Genomic DNA, 19,021 nt, shown 5'->3' with positions numbered 1-19,021 from the left:
GGTACTTAAAAGATTTTGTATTATCTTACACGGTTTTTAAAAGCTATGCTATGCTATGGTATATATTACGGGGCTTTATGATATGACAACTATAGTCTTCTTTTTCCCCCTGTCATGCAAATTTTTTTATTTATTTTGTTATTGTAATTATTGTCAAACGCCGAAATATATATATATATATATATATATATATATATATATATATTTTTATATATATATATATATATATATATTTTTATATATATATATATATATATATATATATATATATATATATATATATATATATATATATATGTATATTTATATATATATATATATATATATATATATATATATATTATATATATATATATATATATATATATATATATATATATATATATATATATATATATATATATATGTATATATATTTATATATATTAGTAGAAAATCACTTAACAAAATTTTTTTTTTTGTTAAGTGATTTTCTACTAATATATAATTGCTCTGTTCTTTTAAGAACATTGAGCACTCTATTGTGTAGAATACATTTTAAAGTTGTTTAAACATATATATATATATATATATATATATATATATATATATATATATATATATATATATATATATATATATATATATATATATATATATATAAAATAGCTTTTTTTTTAAATCAATAACTTTTTTTTCTTTTTAAAATTATTTATGGTTTTTGTGAATCATCGACTAACTTTTTATGTATATTATTTTGTTATAGCATGAGTTTCCATTTTTCTTAAAGTGTTTATTAAAGGAATAATGTCAAACGACTTAAAATTAAAAAATCATCTCGAGACATCAACCTTAACGGCTTTATTCAGCCTTGGTCTGCTCAATAAAGCATTACTACTCCGCACTTATGACGTACTATGACGGGTACTATGACGCTTATTGCATACAACTTACATAAGTCCAAAACTTGAGTTCGCAATTCAAGCCGTTCCTAAAGTATGACATTAAAACACTAAAAAAGTGCAGCAGCGTGCAAACAAAATGATTGCTAAGATAAATCGCTATCTATACGTTTAGAGATTGTCAATGGTTGGTTTAACGACTCTTGAAGACTGGTGAACCTTATTCATTGGTTCAAAAATACCCGAAATATTGACAAGGTCCTTTTTTAAGTACCACTGATGCAACTCTAAGCTAAATTGGTTTACAACCTTCGGGGTCCTAGTCAGCGTCTGGATAAACGAGTGAATAATTGCATTGATTGAGAACAGTTTTTTTACAAATTGAATTGTACGTCTCTGAAAGCTCTTTAGCAAAAAGCTGTCAAATTGCAAATTTCAGCTGTTTTAAAGTCTTTGTTTTATATTTATTGCTGCTACGTAGGTAGCACAAGCCTGTCAGATTAGAGGGGCCTGGTGCTGCCTCTCTACGTCGATCTTTATTTTAATTTTGGCTATAGCTTTGATTTTAAGTTTTGATATGATCGATTACTAATCATAAACTTATGCTAATACTTATATAAAGTTATGAAATTAAATATTGAACACTTTTTTATATGAGTATTTTATTCATGTACTTTTATGGGATTTAAAATTTTTTTTTTTTTGTTATTATTTTAATATTATTGATGCAAACTTGACATTAGTTATGATTTTTTAGTTTTTGCGTTTTTAACTATTCTCTGTACAACGCCAAACACTATCAATAATTGTTTAAAAATATCATTGAATCTTTTAAACTTACACTCAATAAATAATTTACCTTTGGATTTTCAAAACAAACATTTTCTTTTTGTATTCATAGTATATATTTTATTTTTTATGCAAAAATAAATAAATAAATAAAAACAGATATTGCTATACAACTCAAAGCAGTTGCGTTTTATCTAGACGTCGAGAGTAACTTATGTAACTTTTTGCTTTTCTGGTAACTTGGTATTTGAGAAAACCCTCTTTTAAAAAACATGCTTTTATATTGTTAAAAACAAATGCTTTAGATATAGTTTGAAACCTTTATTTGTCTCATTTAGTAGTAATCGATGGCCCGATCAAGATTCTTTAAAAGATCTGGGAATTTTTTTAAAAAGTTTTCATTATTCTGCGCCTTGTATATAACAGATTTAAAGGAAGTTAAGAATTATATCATTATTAACTAAAATCTAGGATAATGATATAACTAATAACTAAAAACTAATGATATAGTTAGTAGCTATAGGATAATGATATGATAAGTCTTCCTCGAAATGAGTAAACATAATTATTATTAAAACTATTGGTTATTACAAATAATGTTGAAGAATTGCTAGTTATTTTGGTTGGCTTTCATGTTGTTAAAACAAGATTATACTGAAGAAGAGGTTATAAACAGAAACGACAACATGGGTGTTAATGGGGTTTAAGTCCCTTTTCTTAGAAAGAATATGTTTATATCTCTTGGGCTGATACGCTTCTAAACGTGACCAAAAGCATATTTAGACATTTGTTAAAAAGGGGTTGTCCAATTTTTGGCACCTAAACTTCAAAGTTAACAAAAATGTGTTTTTCTACTTAATGTTGTCTTGCAATATTTACTTTTCAAAGTCAATATTATGAATTTAGTGGTTTGTGTAGACATTACCAATATTCAAAATTAATTTGTAAAGCAATAATACTAATAGAAGAGCTTAAGTAAAGAAAACAAACTTTTTGGTTATAAAATAAATAAACTGCATGCTAAGCAGTTTGCCTATTAAGTAATTAAATAAACAATACTTAACTCGTAGTTTTCTTTTGTGAACCACTAATTAGTTGTTTACCGACTTAGAGTTTGACATTACATGATGGGTTGGACAGTTATTTGCGCAATTAAAAGGCAGTACAAGATAAATTTACACAGTGTTAAATTTAACATTAGAGTTATTTTTTACAAACATTTTCAAAAACTGAAAAAGTATGTCCTTTCAAAGTGGATAAAAATAAACCTTATAATTTATGTTAGTTTACTTATTATTCAAACTCAGTCTTCCAATTTTATTTAGCTTTAACATATTAAGATTATTTTACGTTGCATTAAATCTTAAAACAGTAACCATACAACTAATAAATCTACTAATAAAACAGTAACCACACACATCTTATAAATCTACTAATAAAACAGTAACCACGCATCTAATAAATGGGAAAGTAACCATCAGTAATCATTCATCAGATAAATGGGAAAAAGGCACATTTTTAAGCGTAGTATCAGATAGAAGTCACTGTAAAAAAAGAACGAAAAATGTTTTGTTTAAGATTAAGTTAGAATAAAGATCAAGTAAAAAATCAAATAATTTGTTAATAGTTAAATATAGGTAGTTTTTAAGAATACCATGTTAAGGTGACCCAAATGTTATCATCAATATACCGTTTTTCAGAAATTTAATATTCTAATGTGTCCTATCAATTAATCCTATAAAGAGTCTCTCTAAAAAATATTTTACTCCTACTATGTTAGAAACAGTTACTATGTTAGAAACAGTTACTATGTTAGAAACAGTTACTATGTTAGAAACAGTTACTATGTTAGAAACAGTTACTATGTTAGAAACAGTTACTATGTTAGAAACAGTTACTATGTTAGAAGCAGTTACAAGTAAATACTGAGTTTAAATTAAAAATTTTTTTTCTAAAAATGGAACGTTTTTAACTTATTTTGTGATTAAAATGTAATTTTTAGAATATGCTTAAATTCTATCCTTTATTAAAGATACATTTAAAAATCTTTTGTTATAGTTGTTTTCTAACATCTTTAGACTTGATAAACATCAGTTCAGAATGTGACATAACTTTGAAGGGAAGATTTCTATGCTCTCGGAAAATTAGCAATACATTCTTGCGTTGATTTTGACTGCAGGATGTATCAACAAATACTTGGGTAAGATTAATGTCTCTTCTACATTATCATTAGTGACACTTAATATACATACAAACCTACAAAAATCTTAAAAGATGCAAGATCCGGAAAGTCTCCCTTAGATACCACTTATTGACAGCAATGGTTGTGTTGGTAAGAATAAAAAGAAACTAGCTTTCTTCTGTGATCTTTAAGTTTATAGACGTTGAGTTAAGTATCCTCCTAGAAACTTCTAAGCTTAATCTTTCTTGTTTGGTATAAATGCTAGTAGCTTCTCTTCCCAATAACCAGTTTCCTTTAAAGTAAAGTCTGGAATCGCTACTGAACTATTGCTTACCTACAATAAGGTAATAAATATCTATCCAAGTCTGCTATTAATCTATATAGATCTAGATCTCCAGTTCTAAAGCCAGAACTGTAATCACTAGATGCTATTCGATCGGACTTATAAAATGATTAACGTGTCTGTTTTTTAAATTCTAAAATGTTTCAATTGGATACTGAAATTACGAATGTGGTTTCGAAAAAAATTCTTTGGATATACAATATATATTCTTAATAATTTTCAATAGCCATACTTTGAACTTGATAGTTGTTTTTTTTAAACATACACATTTAAATTATCATATGAAATTTTAAAAAAATCAATTTTATTTTATAAAAATTAAAGTATTCTTAAAACTGTCGAAATTTGACGTAATAGTGTCAAAAGTGATTGCAACACAGTCAAAATCAAATGCAACAATGTCGATATTGAACACTACATTTTTGAAATGTTCAGATTCGATGTTGAAATTGAATAATACAATGTCAAAATGAGATTAAAAAACCTGCGTTATTATTTTTTTTTTTCAGACTTGAGAGATTTATTTTTTTACCCATAAAAAGACTACCAACCAAGTACGTTAATGTGAAGCTTACTACTAATATGGGCGTTTTTTAATACATAAAACGCAATTAAAAGTTTTGTACAGCTTCCAGTTTTTAAACGAGCATCAATTAATTGGTGATCAAAGTTAGAACTTTATTTTTAATGAAATTTTTTATACTTGTTTAGATTTATAACTTTTTACATTTAACACACACGTGTCAGTAGCATTGCTAGGGTGGTGCGGGCCGCACCGGGTGACACCGAGGGCACGGTGTGACACAAAGGAGTGACACCAAAATGAATAAAAAGCAAATATGCCATAGCTTTTTTTCTTGAGAATCTTTATTCTTTTTGGAAATTTCTTGATATAGAGGACTTTTTTAATTTCATCTTTCATCTGCTAGTCTAGAGGGATGTAAGTGTCACCAGAAGTTTACCGCACTGGGTGACACCAACCTAAGCGACGCCACTTATATATGTATATATATACATATATATATATATATATATATATATATATATATATATATATATATATATATATATATATATATATATATATATATATATATTTTATATATATATAATATATATCACATATACATTTTATATATGTATATATATGCATATATAAATATATATATATAATATATCATATATACATTTTATATATGTATATATATATATATATATATATATATATACATATATATATATATAAATATATATATTTATATATATATATATATATATATATATATATATATATATATATATATATATATATATATATATATATATTTATATATATACCTTTAAAATGCAAGGTTGCTATTTGTTATTTTTATTGATATTTCACATATACAGTCGTTTCTCACGCATCAAATCGTGATTCGAAATTGAAAATAGCTTAAATAGTTATAACGTCGCAGGCTTTTGAAGTATAAACTTCATCAACCGAATATTTTGCTCTCAAATTACTGCTTTGTTACTTTGCCTCTTAAAAACAGTAAAAAAGTAGAAAACCTACACCGTTTTAATTGGAACAATTAGTTATATAACGCATATAATTAATACACAGTAATTCCTTAGATCTTTGAAAAAAGATTTACATGTCTTTTCAAACCGGCTTTTATTTACTTTTACGTTTTTACTTTTGTACAAATTGCAGACCGAAAATAAAGGATTCAAATAAGATATTAAAGAATATATTTGGCATGTTTCCTCAACGCAGTTTGTTCTAAGAACGAGCATTTGTTTTCAGCTGTCAGGGGTGTACTTTGAGTCGCCACTTTCCACTTGCGTCATGTTTGCATAAATGTTTGCGTTGAGATTAGTATTTTTTAATGTTTTTTTTTTATTATTATTAAAATAAACTTTGATGCGAAATGAAATTATACGACGTAATACCAAAAAAAACAGCGGTGAGATTTTTATATATCAAACATATTTTATAAAAAAGTGAGAATTTATATTAATAATTATTTTAATAATCTTATTTTCACAATCTTTTGCGATTCGATATTTTTATTTTCATTACTTATCGTAGGTAGTTATGCACTGCTTCATTTGTTTGACATTCTTATGCCTCGCATTATCGGACAACACATTACCTAAAAAAAAACAGTTTTATGGAAAACATGGTAAGTCAAATAAAAACTTTGATTTTGATTTGTTTGTAAGGTTTTGATTGTTATTAAAACGTAGAAGGGAGTTATGGTGTGATACTTCATAGGATGCGAGGGAATAGAAGTCCATAAAATGAGAGTTTATTGAGTGGTAGTGAAGAGGAGTTCACTAGTTGAAAAATTCAAAAGTTTTCTAAGGAAAGTTTTTTTGAAATAGGTCAAATCTTATCTAAAATGAGAAGTGTTTTAAGTGTTCAAATCTTTAATTTAGTTATTTACTAATTTTTGAATTCTTTAAATGGCAAAACAAAAACGTGTGGTCGAATCAAAAGTGTGTAGTCAAATCAGCTAAAGTCTAATCTTTTATACGTTTTATAACGTCTAATCTTTTACACGTTTTAAGTTGTGTAAATTTTTTGATGTTAATCTGACATTTGAAAAAGTAACTATTTAAAAATAATGCAAACATTTTTTTAAACTTTATTACTATCAATTGTATTTAAAACCTTACAATTTTTTAAATTTGGTCAAATTTAATCTTTTTATCGAACTTAATTCAATAACCACAGCAAAATTTTGTTCTACTTTATTTTAATTCCCCTTTTTTTAAAATAAACTAAAAACTTTCATTTTCTGCATAACATACAAAAAGTATATAAGAAACATAACAAACAGTATCAAAAAATAAAATTAAAAATGTGTGTGTGTCAAATGCCAACTTGTTGACTAAATTCCTGAAAAAACTGACAATAAATTAAAAATTAACTTCTCTGATGGTGGGAATGGATGATGGGTGTGAGGGGGAGGGGGTTGCAACTCCTCCACCCACAACCCAATCTTGCATTTGAATTCGCCCTTTATGTATACCCAGAAAAAAAATTTCTGAAAAATTTCTGTAAACTTTTGAAACATATGGTCTATAAAAATTCTATAAATTTTCTAAAAAAACTCTATAGAATTTTCATAGAATGTCTATTAATTTATATAAAACTTTTTTTTCTATAGAAAAAAAGTAGAAAAAAAAATTCTACAGAGGTTTTTATAAAAATTAGCAAAGATTCTATAGAAATTCTATTGAACTGTTTTTCCTTGGTATATATATATATATATATATATATATATATATATATATATATATATATATATATATATATATATATATATATATATATATATATATATATATATATATATATATATATTATGTATATATATATAGATATAGATGTATATATATACATATACAAAGCAAAGCTAGCCATATTGGGAGGAAGGGTAACGGGTAGACATTACAATAAATACGTTCGTTTATTACAATCACTAATTAATGCAAAACATTTTTTGTTTGTTTGTTTTTTTTGGGTTTAAAAAAAAATGGTATACGTGGCTAAAATACTGTCTTTAAAATAAAAGACCACATTCTCTGATGTTACCGGACTTTGATTAGCATGTTTGTTTTCTTATTTGCATGGTTAAAAACCTTTTTTTGAAAATTTTTCCTATAAAATAAAAACTAAATTTGCATAATTTTGTTTACTTTTTGCGTTACTTATAGGAAATAGTTAATAAAACATATCTATACTATTTTTCTTTACAACATTTGCTGTAGTTTATTTTTTTAATAAAAAATTTATTTCCTTTTTTTATAATTGACTGAATTTTTTTCCGCGGGCTAAATTGTTAAATCTAAATCTTAAATTTAGAATTTTCAAACTGATAAATTCACTATTTTGACTTGTTACAGCTTCACCCTAAACATAATGGCACTTTTTATACTTGTCTTGATTTGCTGTCGTTGCCTATTGCCGTAGTCGCAACTGTGGCCTAAATTATTTGGTGTTTATCAACAAGTTAAGCATATGTTTTATTTTAACTTATTTAGTCTTGTTTCTCCAATTTGCTGAGACTCTTCTGTGAATCCTGATTTTTGCAATCAATAACTGTTAGTTTGCAATATACAAACTGTTAACTTATTAACTTATTTTTATCAATAACGTTCAAAGGTTGATTGCTTTAAAATATTTGGAATAAACTCAATTGTTGGCAGCAGTCATTAAAAGTAAATTGATTACAAGTATTTGTAGGCAACCAACCTGCGAAGGTTGTTGACAAAATTAAGTTAATAAATTAAAAGTTAGTTCATCGCGAGGGTTTGTTTTTTCCGCTAATAAAAGTTATGCTTTATACCGAAAACAGAAATTTAAAAAAAGGAAGGTAGATTTTAAGTTTACTGCGAGCAAGTTTCTAAGTTTTATGCACATTTTTTAAAAAAAGGAGAAAAAAATATTATGCTGACAAAAATTAAACAATTTATAAAAAAAGTTTTCTTTATTAAAATTTTAAATGTGCCAGATTTAGAGGTGTGGAAGCCTCGGGGTGAAAACTTTGATATACAATTTTCCCATCTTGATTCGAAGCCTATTTGTTATAGTTTTTATTTTCGAAAATAAAAGCTTTCAAGTGCAAATTAGATACAATCAAAAACAATTACGTTCTCAATGTAATTTCAAGATTTGAGAGTGTGGTTCTGAATTTTTGATCTTCAAGAATTTGATAGTAAAATAGTTTGAGAGATTAGTCTTTTCCATAGTCCTTTTTGTTTGAGCAGATCATAGACACAAATCAATTTAAACTCATTATCAATACTACGTTCTAAATCATCCTAATAAACTTCCACCAATGCTTCTGCTGCAGCGTGGAAATTTTCAAAATTGAAAAAGCGGATACTTTGTATTTCTCTTTCGGTTACAGATTTAAGTCTGGTGCTTTTGCGTTATCGAGTAGATTCAACCTCACTTTTCTCGTTCTGGTCCCAGTGCGTGTGTACGTATTCGTCAAACTGAGATACGTTTTTGGCAGCTTCCTTATATTTATCAAAATTGTTTCTTTTTGGTTCCAAAAACAATTTCAATGATTCTAATGCATGCATTTCCGTTTTAAGAATCATTTTTGGGTCTAGCAACATTTTCTTTGTAGCCTTGAATTGCTCCAAAGTGTTGTTTTAAAAATGTTGTAAATAAAGCAGTTTCAAGACCACTCATCTTCTGTAAAAGGTGCACTGCTTCATTCCTCGTGACGTCTTTTTTCTCTTTATTTGAAGATATGATGGTTAGAGCCTTTTCAATTTCCGAATAGCCGTCAACTATGACTTTCTTAGCTGCAACTCGAGACCTAAGAGTGTCATTAAGCTTTTTCAAGACGTAAAACATTTTCTTTCTTCGGTAATTTCTTAATCAGAATTCCATATTGTTCTGTACTTGCTGTGAAAAATGTAAACAAACTCTAACTGAAATTAAAGAATTAAACAGCTGATGGAAAAAAGTTGGAAGCTGATAGAAAAAAGTTAGCAGGTGTCTTTCCAACTAAATTTAGAAAATTACTACAACATAGTACAAACGCAGATAAAAGATTTTCTTTCCTAAAAAGACTGTGTAGAAGAAAGAAAAAGTTAGATAAGTGTTTTTACTAATTTATACATATATAAAGAGACTGCATCCGTTTGTATTTGGTACTCATGTTTGCAACATAGTTGTACGATTAGCCACGGCAATCCATATGTCTATTTGATGGTCGTCTAAAAATGTGAGTAGAGCGTTTGCTGTGACTTTGCAAACGACCGCAGTTTGGAAAAAAAGTGAGAAATTTTTTTTTGGCGTTGGTTCTTCTATATATTGAACAACTATAGTTAGTTGATTGATGTGAGATTTGTCGGAGTGGAATCCATTAATATAGATTATTATTTGAATTTTTTTATTCTGCATACGATTTAAGGGAATACTTTATCACCCATAGAACTAATCAGTTCTTCGCAAACTATGTGTTTATTAGTCTGAATTTAAATTATTTACCGAAAGTCTTTATTGTATGGGACCCTCTTTTGTGGAGGCACAGGCTCTGTAGCTATAGTTTTGCTCCCCTATTTCCGGTCCTATACGTATGTATGTATGTTTTTATGTATGTATGTATGTATGTATGTATGTATGTATGTATGTATGTATGTATGTATGTATGTATGTATGTATGTATGTATGTATGTATGTATGTATGTATGTATGTATGCACGTATGCATGCATGTATGCATGTATGCATGCATGTATGTATGCACGTATGCATGTATGCATGCATGTATATATGCATGTATATATATATATATATATATATATATATATATATATATATATATATATATATATATATATATATATATATATGTATATATATATACACACACGCATATACAGGGTTGCTAGACGTCCGGCTTTTAAAAAGGAGAACACAGTAAAAAAAAATTATTTTTGCAGGTTTGGCGCTGTATTCTCCTCCGTAAAAACCGGACCGTCATGCGGGGCTACTTGAGCTAACTGGGGTTACTTGAACCCAAAATAATAAAATGTTTATTTATTTGTTTATTTTTATAGAGTTATTTGGTATGAAAGTAAATAAGTTAATTATACACTTACTTAAATGTATGTATGTATGTATGTATGTATGTATGTATGTATGTATGTACGTATGTATGTATGCACGTATGCATGTATGCATGCATGTATGTATGCACGTATGCATGTATGCATGCATGTATATATGCATGTATGTATGCATATATATATATATATATATATATATACATATATATCTCTATATATATATATATATATATATATATATATATATATATATATATATATATATATATACACACACACATATACAGGGTTGCTAGACGTCCGGTTTTTACAAAGGAGAACACAGTTAAAAATTTTTTTTGCAGGTTTGGCGCTGTATTCTCCTCCGTAAAAACCGGACCGTCATGCGGGGCTACTTGAGCTAACTGGGGTTACTTGAACCCAAAATAATAAAATGTTTATTTATTTGTTTATTTTTATAGAGTTATTTGGTATGAAAGTAAATAAGTTAATTATACACTTACTTAAATGTATGTATGTATGTATGTATGTATGTATGTATGTATGTATGTATGTATGTATGTATGTATGTATGTATGTATGTATGTATGTATGTATGTATGTATGTATGTATGTATGCACGTATGCATGTATGTATGCACGTATGCATGTATGCATGCATGTATATATGCATGTATGTATGCATATATCTATATATATATATATATATATATATATATATATATATATATATATATATATATATATATATATATATATATATATATATATATATATACGTGTATATATATATATATATATATATATATATTATATATATACACACACACATATACAGGGTTGCTAGACGTCCGGTTTTTACAAAGGAGAACACAGTAAAAAAATTTTTTTTCAGGTTTGGCGCTGTATTCTCCTCCGTAAAAACCGGACCGTCATGCGGGGCTACTTGAGCTAACTGGGGTTACTTGAACCCAAAATAATAAAATGTTTATTTATTTGTTTATTTTTATAGAGTTATTTGGTATGAAAGTAAATAAGTTAATTATACACTTACTTAAATGTATGTATGTATGTATGTATGTATGTATGTATGTATGTATGTATGTATGTATGTATGTATGTATGTATGTATGTATGTATGTATGTATGTATGTATGTATGTATGTATGCACGTATGCATGTATGTATGCACGTATGCATGTATGCATGCATGTATATATGCATGTATGTATGCATATATCTATATATATATATATATATATATATATATATATATATATATATATATATATATATATATATATATATATATATATATATATATATATATATATATATACGTGTATATATATATATATATATATATATATATATACACACACACATATACAGGGTTGCTAGACGTCCGGTTTTTACAAAGGAGAACACAGTAAAAAAATTTTTTTGCAGGTTTGGCGCTGTATTCTCCTCCGTAAAAACCGGACCGTCATGCGGGGCTACTTGAGCTAACTGGGGTTATTTGAACCCAAAATAATAAAATGTTTATTTATTTGTTTATTTTTATAGAGTTATTTGGTATGAAAGTAAATAAGTTAATTATACACTTACTTAAATCAAGTAAAATAAAAAAAGAAAGGTTAAATTTTTTTGCAAGAAGTGATCAAAATAATATTTTTTTTAAGGAAACTGCAATAATGGTAAAAATTTAGTGTAAAACTTTTGTCCGTCCAGACATTACCAAAAAAGATAAAAATTATTAAACAACATTTCTTAAAAGAAGCATCAGTTGCTACAAAATGTAGCAATTATAGTTGCCTTTAATCTTTATTATTTTGATCAAAAAAAATTGTATTTATGGTTTAAGTTCAAAATTACTTGAACCCAAATGTCATTGTAGCAGCTACAATGACATTTGGGTTCAAGTAATTTAACATAAAACCCACTAGTGTAATAATATATTTAAAAAGCAGTTGATATACCTGTTATTTTAATCCTGCTTTTAATATTTGTTAGATTATTAAATGCATACCTAAATAATGTTGATGGTTGGTTAAAGCTATTATTATACACCTTTTTGCGTATACTTCGTGCTATCATAACTGGTTCTACCAGAATGGTTCGCAGATAAAAGAAAATTGAGATCTAGAGCTTACTAAGACTATACAAATCAAAATTTAAAACAAGCTTGAATTAATATTGAACGTGGAGCTATGAGTCAACAATTTGCTGAAGAACAACTTAGAATCAGCATTAAGAGAGCTCTTCTAAGACGACGCCTTACTATCACAAAGAAACATGCAAGGCATCCAGCTGTCTTCACGCCTGAAGAAAAACTGTCATTTTGTGATCACTTGAATAAAGTTTAAACTTTTGGCAACCCACTGACGTCATTTGATCTTCAAGTTATTGTGAAATCTTATCTTGATTGATTAGGGAGTGATCTTCAATGTTTCCATGAAAATCTCCCAGGTTTTGAATGGGTAAAAGCCTTTATTAGAAGACATCATCAGCTCTTCGGGAGATTTGCCGGATACCTTAAAAGGGAGAAGACTTTTTACACTATAGGTACAAGTAGCCTCACAATAGGGGCTACTTGAACCCAACCTTAATCCCCCCAAAAAAGGGGGACTAAAGTCTACCCAAATATTTTTTTATCTACAATCATCATTACTAATTAATAAGTTCATGAATTAGCAACAACAAGTTTTTTTTATATTGACATAAGTATGAGAGAGAACCACAAACATCAAATATGTATCAAATTCGGATCCAAGTACCCCCGTATGACGATATATATATATATATATATATATATATATATGCATGTATTTATGTGTATATGTATGTACATCTGAATCAACCAAAAATTAATAAAATTGAGAAAACCTTTTTTGAGTAGAAAGACATTTATACTTTATTTTATAAGTATATTGTATTTTTTTTTTATTTTTAAGAAAACGGTGCGAGTGAAATGAATAATGAAATAGAGTCATTGAACCCATCGTTCCGCAAACCGTTGTTTATGAAGTATTCAAACAGTAAAATTTATACTCATGGGAATGACCTTATTTTAACTTGCATGGCAACAGGAGAAAAACCATTAAAGTACACCTGGATGTATAACGGAGAAGTTATAGCAGCCAAAAAAAGATTAAAGTTTGCGGAAGATCAGTGAGTGTTCGAACATATTTGTTCATAAGATATTTTCTTATTTAACAGCTTTATTTTATATATATGCGTTATATATTTGTATATTTTGTACTTTACTTAATTTATCACTAATTCAATTAAGAGTTTTTAAGTGAGATTAATTAAATAGTCTCCACTCTATCCGAATGCAACCGATTACCAGTTGTATAAGATTTGACCATTAACATTCGAGTGTAAAAGCAAGGTTTTTTTTTTAACTCCATTAATATTTGAGCCAGGTAATTTAAATGATAAAATTATAATAATCATTTACCCGTAGTATTCTGCACCTTCCCTTTTCCCAATTTATCACACTTGCATATTATCTTATTATAATTTTAAAATTTATAGATAAATATAATATTGTAGATCCATGTTGAGTTTATAGATAAACTTAATGTTTTAGATCCATGTTGAAAATAAAAAGATTACGTGAAAGTGACGCAGGTTTCTACACTTGCACAGTTAGCAATAGTTTTGGAAATCTATCATTCACTTACAACATTAAATTAAAAAGTAAGTAATGAGATATAATAATAAAGTTATTAAAATTTTTTTTACAAATAAACTTTAAAAAAGATTAAAAACAAGAAAATTATTCATGATTGTAGTTTAACTATTTTCAATGATTTGTCAGGTCTAAAGTCAAAAGTACCATCCTTTCCAGACTACGAAATGATGTTACGCAAACAGAAAAATATTAGAGCGACAAAACAAGCTATAAAACTACCGTGTCAAGCTCATGCCGACAATGGTGTGCATTACATATGGCTTAAAAATGGTGAACCTTTTAGACACGTGCCTATTCAAAATGAAAACACCTTGAAGTCTGAGAATGCTGAAGTTGGTGACTTGATTTTTGAAAGTCTTAAAGTAAACGATGCTGGTTTGTATACATGCGTAGCAATTAATGACTTTGGAAATATTTCATTCACCTATGAACTAAGGATATTGTGTGAGTATATTCAATGTAATATATCCTTAAAATATAACTGATATACTTAATCAAAACTGCACTTAAAAAAAACATTGTTAATAAACCAATAGAGTTGGACACCATTGGTGCAGTAGCGAAGACATAACTTATTTTAGCCAATTTTTTTTTTTAATAGTGTAAATGTAATATACTACCAACTTTTCAGCAATAGCGGCATTGATTTTTCTATTCATACATTCAATCGTTTCTAAAAAAATATTATACTATATTATGAAATACTTTACAGCTTATTTTATTTTATTTTAAAAACTTATACAAAATTAATTTTTTTTAAATATGCTACTGTTTGTGTATATATATATATATATATATATATATATATATATATATATATATATATATATATATATATATATATATATATAGTTATAAAAAAGTGTCATTATTATAATTCATATTATAATTCAGGGAAACTAAGTGCTGGTCCACCAAAAGTTATACCTTTTACAAAACCACAATTTCAAATTGCTAAAGTTGGCGAAAATGTAACGTTTGAGTGTTTAGAAATATTATCCGGAACTATACCAGACGTACGTTGGTTTCATTTGTTCAACAAAGAAGATCGCTTAAAACTGCCTGTTATTCCAGAAGACTTTCGATGGAACGACGTTAATCAAAAAGAGATGCCTTTTGAATCAAATTATGTTTCAGCTGATCATTACTCTGTTTTTAAATTGAAGACAGCATATCATAAGCCAATGAACATGTATGTTCATGATGATACAGACCCATATGGTTTACGTTTGACAATTACAAACGTAACAACCATGGACACCGGAGTTTATACTTGCTTTGTTTCAAACTTTGAAGGAAGTGATTATTCCTTCTTTTTCTTGCAAGTGCAGTGAAAAAATTTTCCCAGACAAAAAAAAGCATAAAAAATACCAGTATAAAACCACGAAAAAACCTACATCACGAAAACGTCATGTTACTTTTCTAAAAATGTACTGCTGTAAATATTTTTGGAATGAAACTTTTTCTAACTTAAATTTAAAGTACAAATAACAAAAAAAAAACGAAATTATAAAATTTTTATAATAATGTTAAATATTGACTTGTGTATTATATGTGCTAAAAGTGTATATTAGGAATCTGCCTTTTGTATTTAAATAGACCCCTTACAGTATATTAAAATATACCCCATATCTTCTTGACATAGTTTTGTTATTTTAATGCTCACTCTTAAAAATTTATCGTTGTCGCACCATATTTATAATTTAGTGAGTATGGAATTTAGTTTACGGTTAAAAAAGGAACAAAAAAAAGTGCTTTTAAAGATATGGTTAAAAATTTTGTATTTTTGTAAAGATAAATAACTGCATATATTTAAATAACAAATAGCAAATTTTATAGATCAATAGTTATTATTTATTGTATTAATTATATTACCTCGTTAATTAACAGCTTGCTTTTTTATTGCCTTATTTAAAACATTTATAAACCACCAACAAACGACTTCTTTTCCAACAACTTTTTTCCTTCCAAATCACTCATAAATTTTAATTGAAACTATGCTTGCTACCAGCTCTATGGGCATTATTTGTCGAAATTACAAACAAGCACAAATCTCTATAATAACTCTCTATAATAGTTAATATAAAGGTTAGTAGTACAAACGCATACAATTCTTTAAAAGCGCCGTTTTTTAATTTTTTTTTTCAAATTAGAGAGCGTTATACATTACAAAAGTTAAAACTAGCGCGAAACTGAGCCTGGGGTCTAATCGTGTAACCAAGGTCTAATCGTGTAATCATGTTTAAGTCTTTGTTAAATTTCCGTTCGGTTTATATCATTTAATAATTATGACTTGTTTTTGTTTGCATTATTAATAAAAAAAATTAAAACGTATTAAAAATTAACGTAAAAATAAGTTTAAGAATAAGTCAAAAATAATTTTTACAAAAATGACGCTTATTTCATACTGTGGGTCTGGTTAAATAATACCGGTCATAAGTAAAGTTACTGAATAAAGATATTTTAGGCTGGGTGAAAAAAAATAAGCAATTGCTTTTACTCAGTAATTGGTCAGCTTTTCGTGAATAAAAACTTAAACAGTTTTTCTAAAATTTTATTTACGTAAAGTTAAGTAATTTACTCAGTAATTGCTCAGCTTTACGTGTTTTTACAGCTTTACGAATAAAAAAGTTTTTTTTCACGTAAAGCTGATCAATTGTTGAGTAAAAGCAATTGCCTATTTTTATTCACCCGGCCATTTGTCTCTTCAAAATAAAAGATTGTAAAAATTGTGAAAAATTGTAAAAACAAAAAAAGCAGTTATATTTTATTAGCTTTATTAAATGCTGTGTTCACAATCTGTGCCCAGCCAGCAATACTTTATAAATAAAAAAAACCACTAAAATCAGTACTTTTTGAACATCATTTGAATGTTGCGCAGTTATCTTATTAAACGTATGATTGAAGTATTTAAGCATGCGACAAATTTTTTGTATATGCTGCAATTACTGATTTAAAAAAATGTATAAGTGAATAAAAAAATATGATACATTTTACAACTCATTAATGGCAATAAACAAATTCTGCAAGGTTAGAAGTTGCGTGATGCCAAATTAGTAATATAATATTTTTTATATGCTGCAAAAATTGTTTTGCTAACCTGGATAATATAGGGGAGACCGGGGCTAGTTAGCTCGGTTTTTACTCTATGAGGTCTGTAGCTCTAACAGTACATTTTTAAAAAAATATTAAAGTGTAGTCTTAAAGAGTATGGATTAGGGTAACTTATAAAATTTGCATTCATTTACAAAAAAAAATTCTTGGGGCCTTTCTTGGCCCTCAAAAAAAATAAAAAATTTGCGCCAACTTACCCCACCACGGGGTAAGTTGGCGCAAACTATAAAAATTATTATTAATGCACTATTAAGTGCAAAATTAATAGAAATTTTTTTACCCTTAAGTTTTGCAACAATTTTATCTCAAAATTTAATATTACTTTTAGCTGGTACCAAATATTCGTCCGTATAAAAGCCAAACAGTAGCCCACTTTTTATCTGTGAAAAAAAAAAACTAAAAAATTTTCTTTTAATTTTTTTGTAAGAATAAATTTTTTCGATATTGTTAAAAATTTAAAAAAATAAAAATAATAATTTTATAAAAAAATTTTTTTCCCATAGTAAATGCTATGAGTCAACTTACCCCGTGAAAAATTTGTCAACTTACCCTGAAAGCTTTTTTTTTTAATAAACAGTCTATAGATCCTGAAAAACGGCAGCTTTGAAAAAAAAGTCTGACTGGATATAGTAAACCAATTGTGACTGGAACTTTTGCAATAATTTTTTTTCATAAGACTATTTTCTTTGTAAAGTAAAAAGGAAGCGATGTTCTAAAAGTTACGTTTTTGTTCAAAAAACGCATAAATCTCAATATCTCCCATGCGCATGCGCGAATCCTGACAATACTACAGTGAATGATGAAATGGTCATTAAGGAAGTTTCTGTGTAATTTTTGTTACTTTCTGATGAAAGGCTCTGAAGATAAACGCAGTTCATCAACTTACCCCTACGGCCAACTAGCCCCGGTCTCCCCTACGTATTTTTTTATGTGGACAATTTTTGTTTTATTATTATTTTTTTTTTTTCACTTTGTATATAATATTTTTCTTGTGTATAAGGAATTTTCTTGAGAGGATCTTTATTTTAAAATCAAAATGGCATAATGTTAATTAAATGTTAATTAAAAACTAACTTTTATTATAAGCTCAAATATGATTATAAATATTATTAAAATGAATATAAATTAATAATTACTACAATATATATCTTCTTTAGCGTATTTAGGTTTTAGAATGTATTACTTGTGTTCTTAATATGATACTTATTATAGTACTGCGCGTAAAATACTAAGCGTTTTATAACAAATCTTTTTTTTTGTTGAAAAAAAAAAAGAAAAAAAAGCAGCATTTAGTCAAAAGGGACTTAGTTTGATTGTAGTAATAATATAATAATAAATTTTATGTTGTAATCTAAAAATAATAATAAAGTAATACACTTGCAAGCTATTATGCAATTCTTTAATTATCATTAAAAGTGTCAATATTAGTTG

At 27.0% G+C, this 19,021-nt stretch overlaps 1 protein-coding gene across 3 annotated transcripts; it reads left to right on the top strand.

Moving 5' to 3' along the window:
• Positions 1-5,969: 5,969 nt before the first annotated feature.
• On the top strand, positions 5,970-16,053 carry LOC100209673 (fibroblast growth factor receptor-like 1). 3 transcript variants are annotated; one of them, XM_065815520.1, is made up of 6 exons: positions 5,970-6,144; positions 6,270-6,363; positions 13,731-13,947; positions 14,372-14,481; positions 14,603-14,920; positions 15,371-16,053. In XM_065815520.1, the coding sequence occupies exons 1-6, from the start codon at positions 6,109-6,111 to the stop codon at positions 15,808-15,810; spliced, it is 1,215 nt and encodes a 404-aa protein (XP_065671592.1). In that variant the 5' UTR covers positions 5,970-6,108; the 3' UTR covers positions 15,811-16,053. The 3 variants fall into 3 exon arrangements, with proteins under 3 accessions (XP_065671592.1, XP_065671591.1, XP_065671593.1); XM_065815519.1 differs by having other exon boundaries at positions 6,013-6,144; positions 6,274-6,363; XM_065815521.1 differs by having other exon boundaries at positions 6,106-6,181.
• Positions 16,054-19,021: the final 2,968 nt, after the last annotated feature.

Source organism: Hydra vulgaris, chromosome 13, assembly GCF_038396675.1.
Source record: "Hydra vulgaris chromosome 13, alternate assembly HydraT2T_AEP".
Classification (NCBI taxonomy): domain Eukaryota; kingdom Metazoa; phylum Cnidaria; class Hydrozoa; order Anthoathecata; family Hydridae; genus Hydra; species Hydra vulgaris.
This window is presented reverse-complemented; position numbering and strand designations above follow the sequence as displayed.

Excerpts from the sequence above, each read along its gene's own strand:
- LOC100209673 (XM_065815519.1), top strand. The coding sequence starts at position 6,102 with ATGCGAAATGAAATTATACGACGTAATACCAAAAAAAACAGCG. Across the intron at positions 6,364-13,730 it reads ACAGTTTTATGGAAAACATG|AAAACGGTGCGAGTGAAATG; the intron begins GTAAGTCAAATA and ends TTTATTTTTAAG. Across the intron at positions 14,482-14,602 it reads TTACAACATTAAATTAAAAA|GTCTAAAGTCAAAAGTACCA; the intron begins GTAAGTAATGAG and ends ATGATTTGTCAG.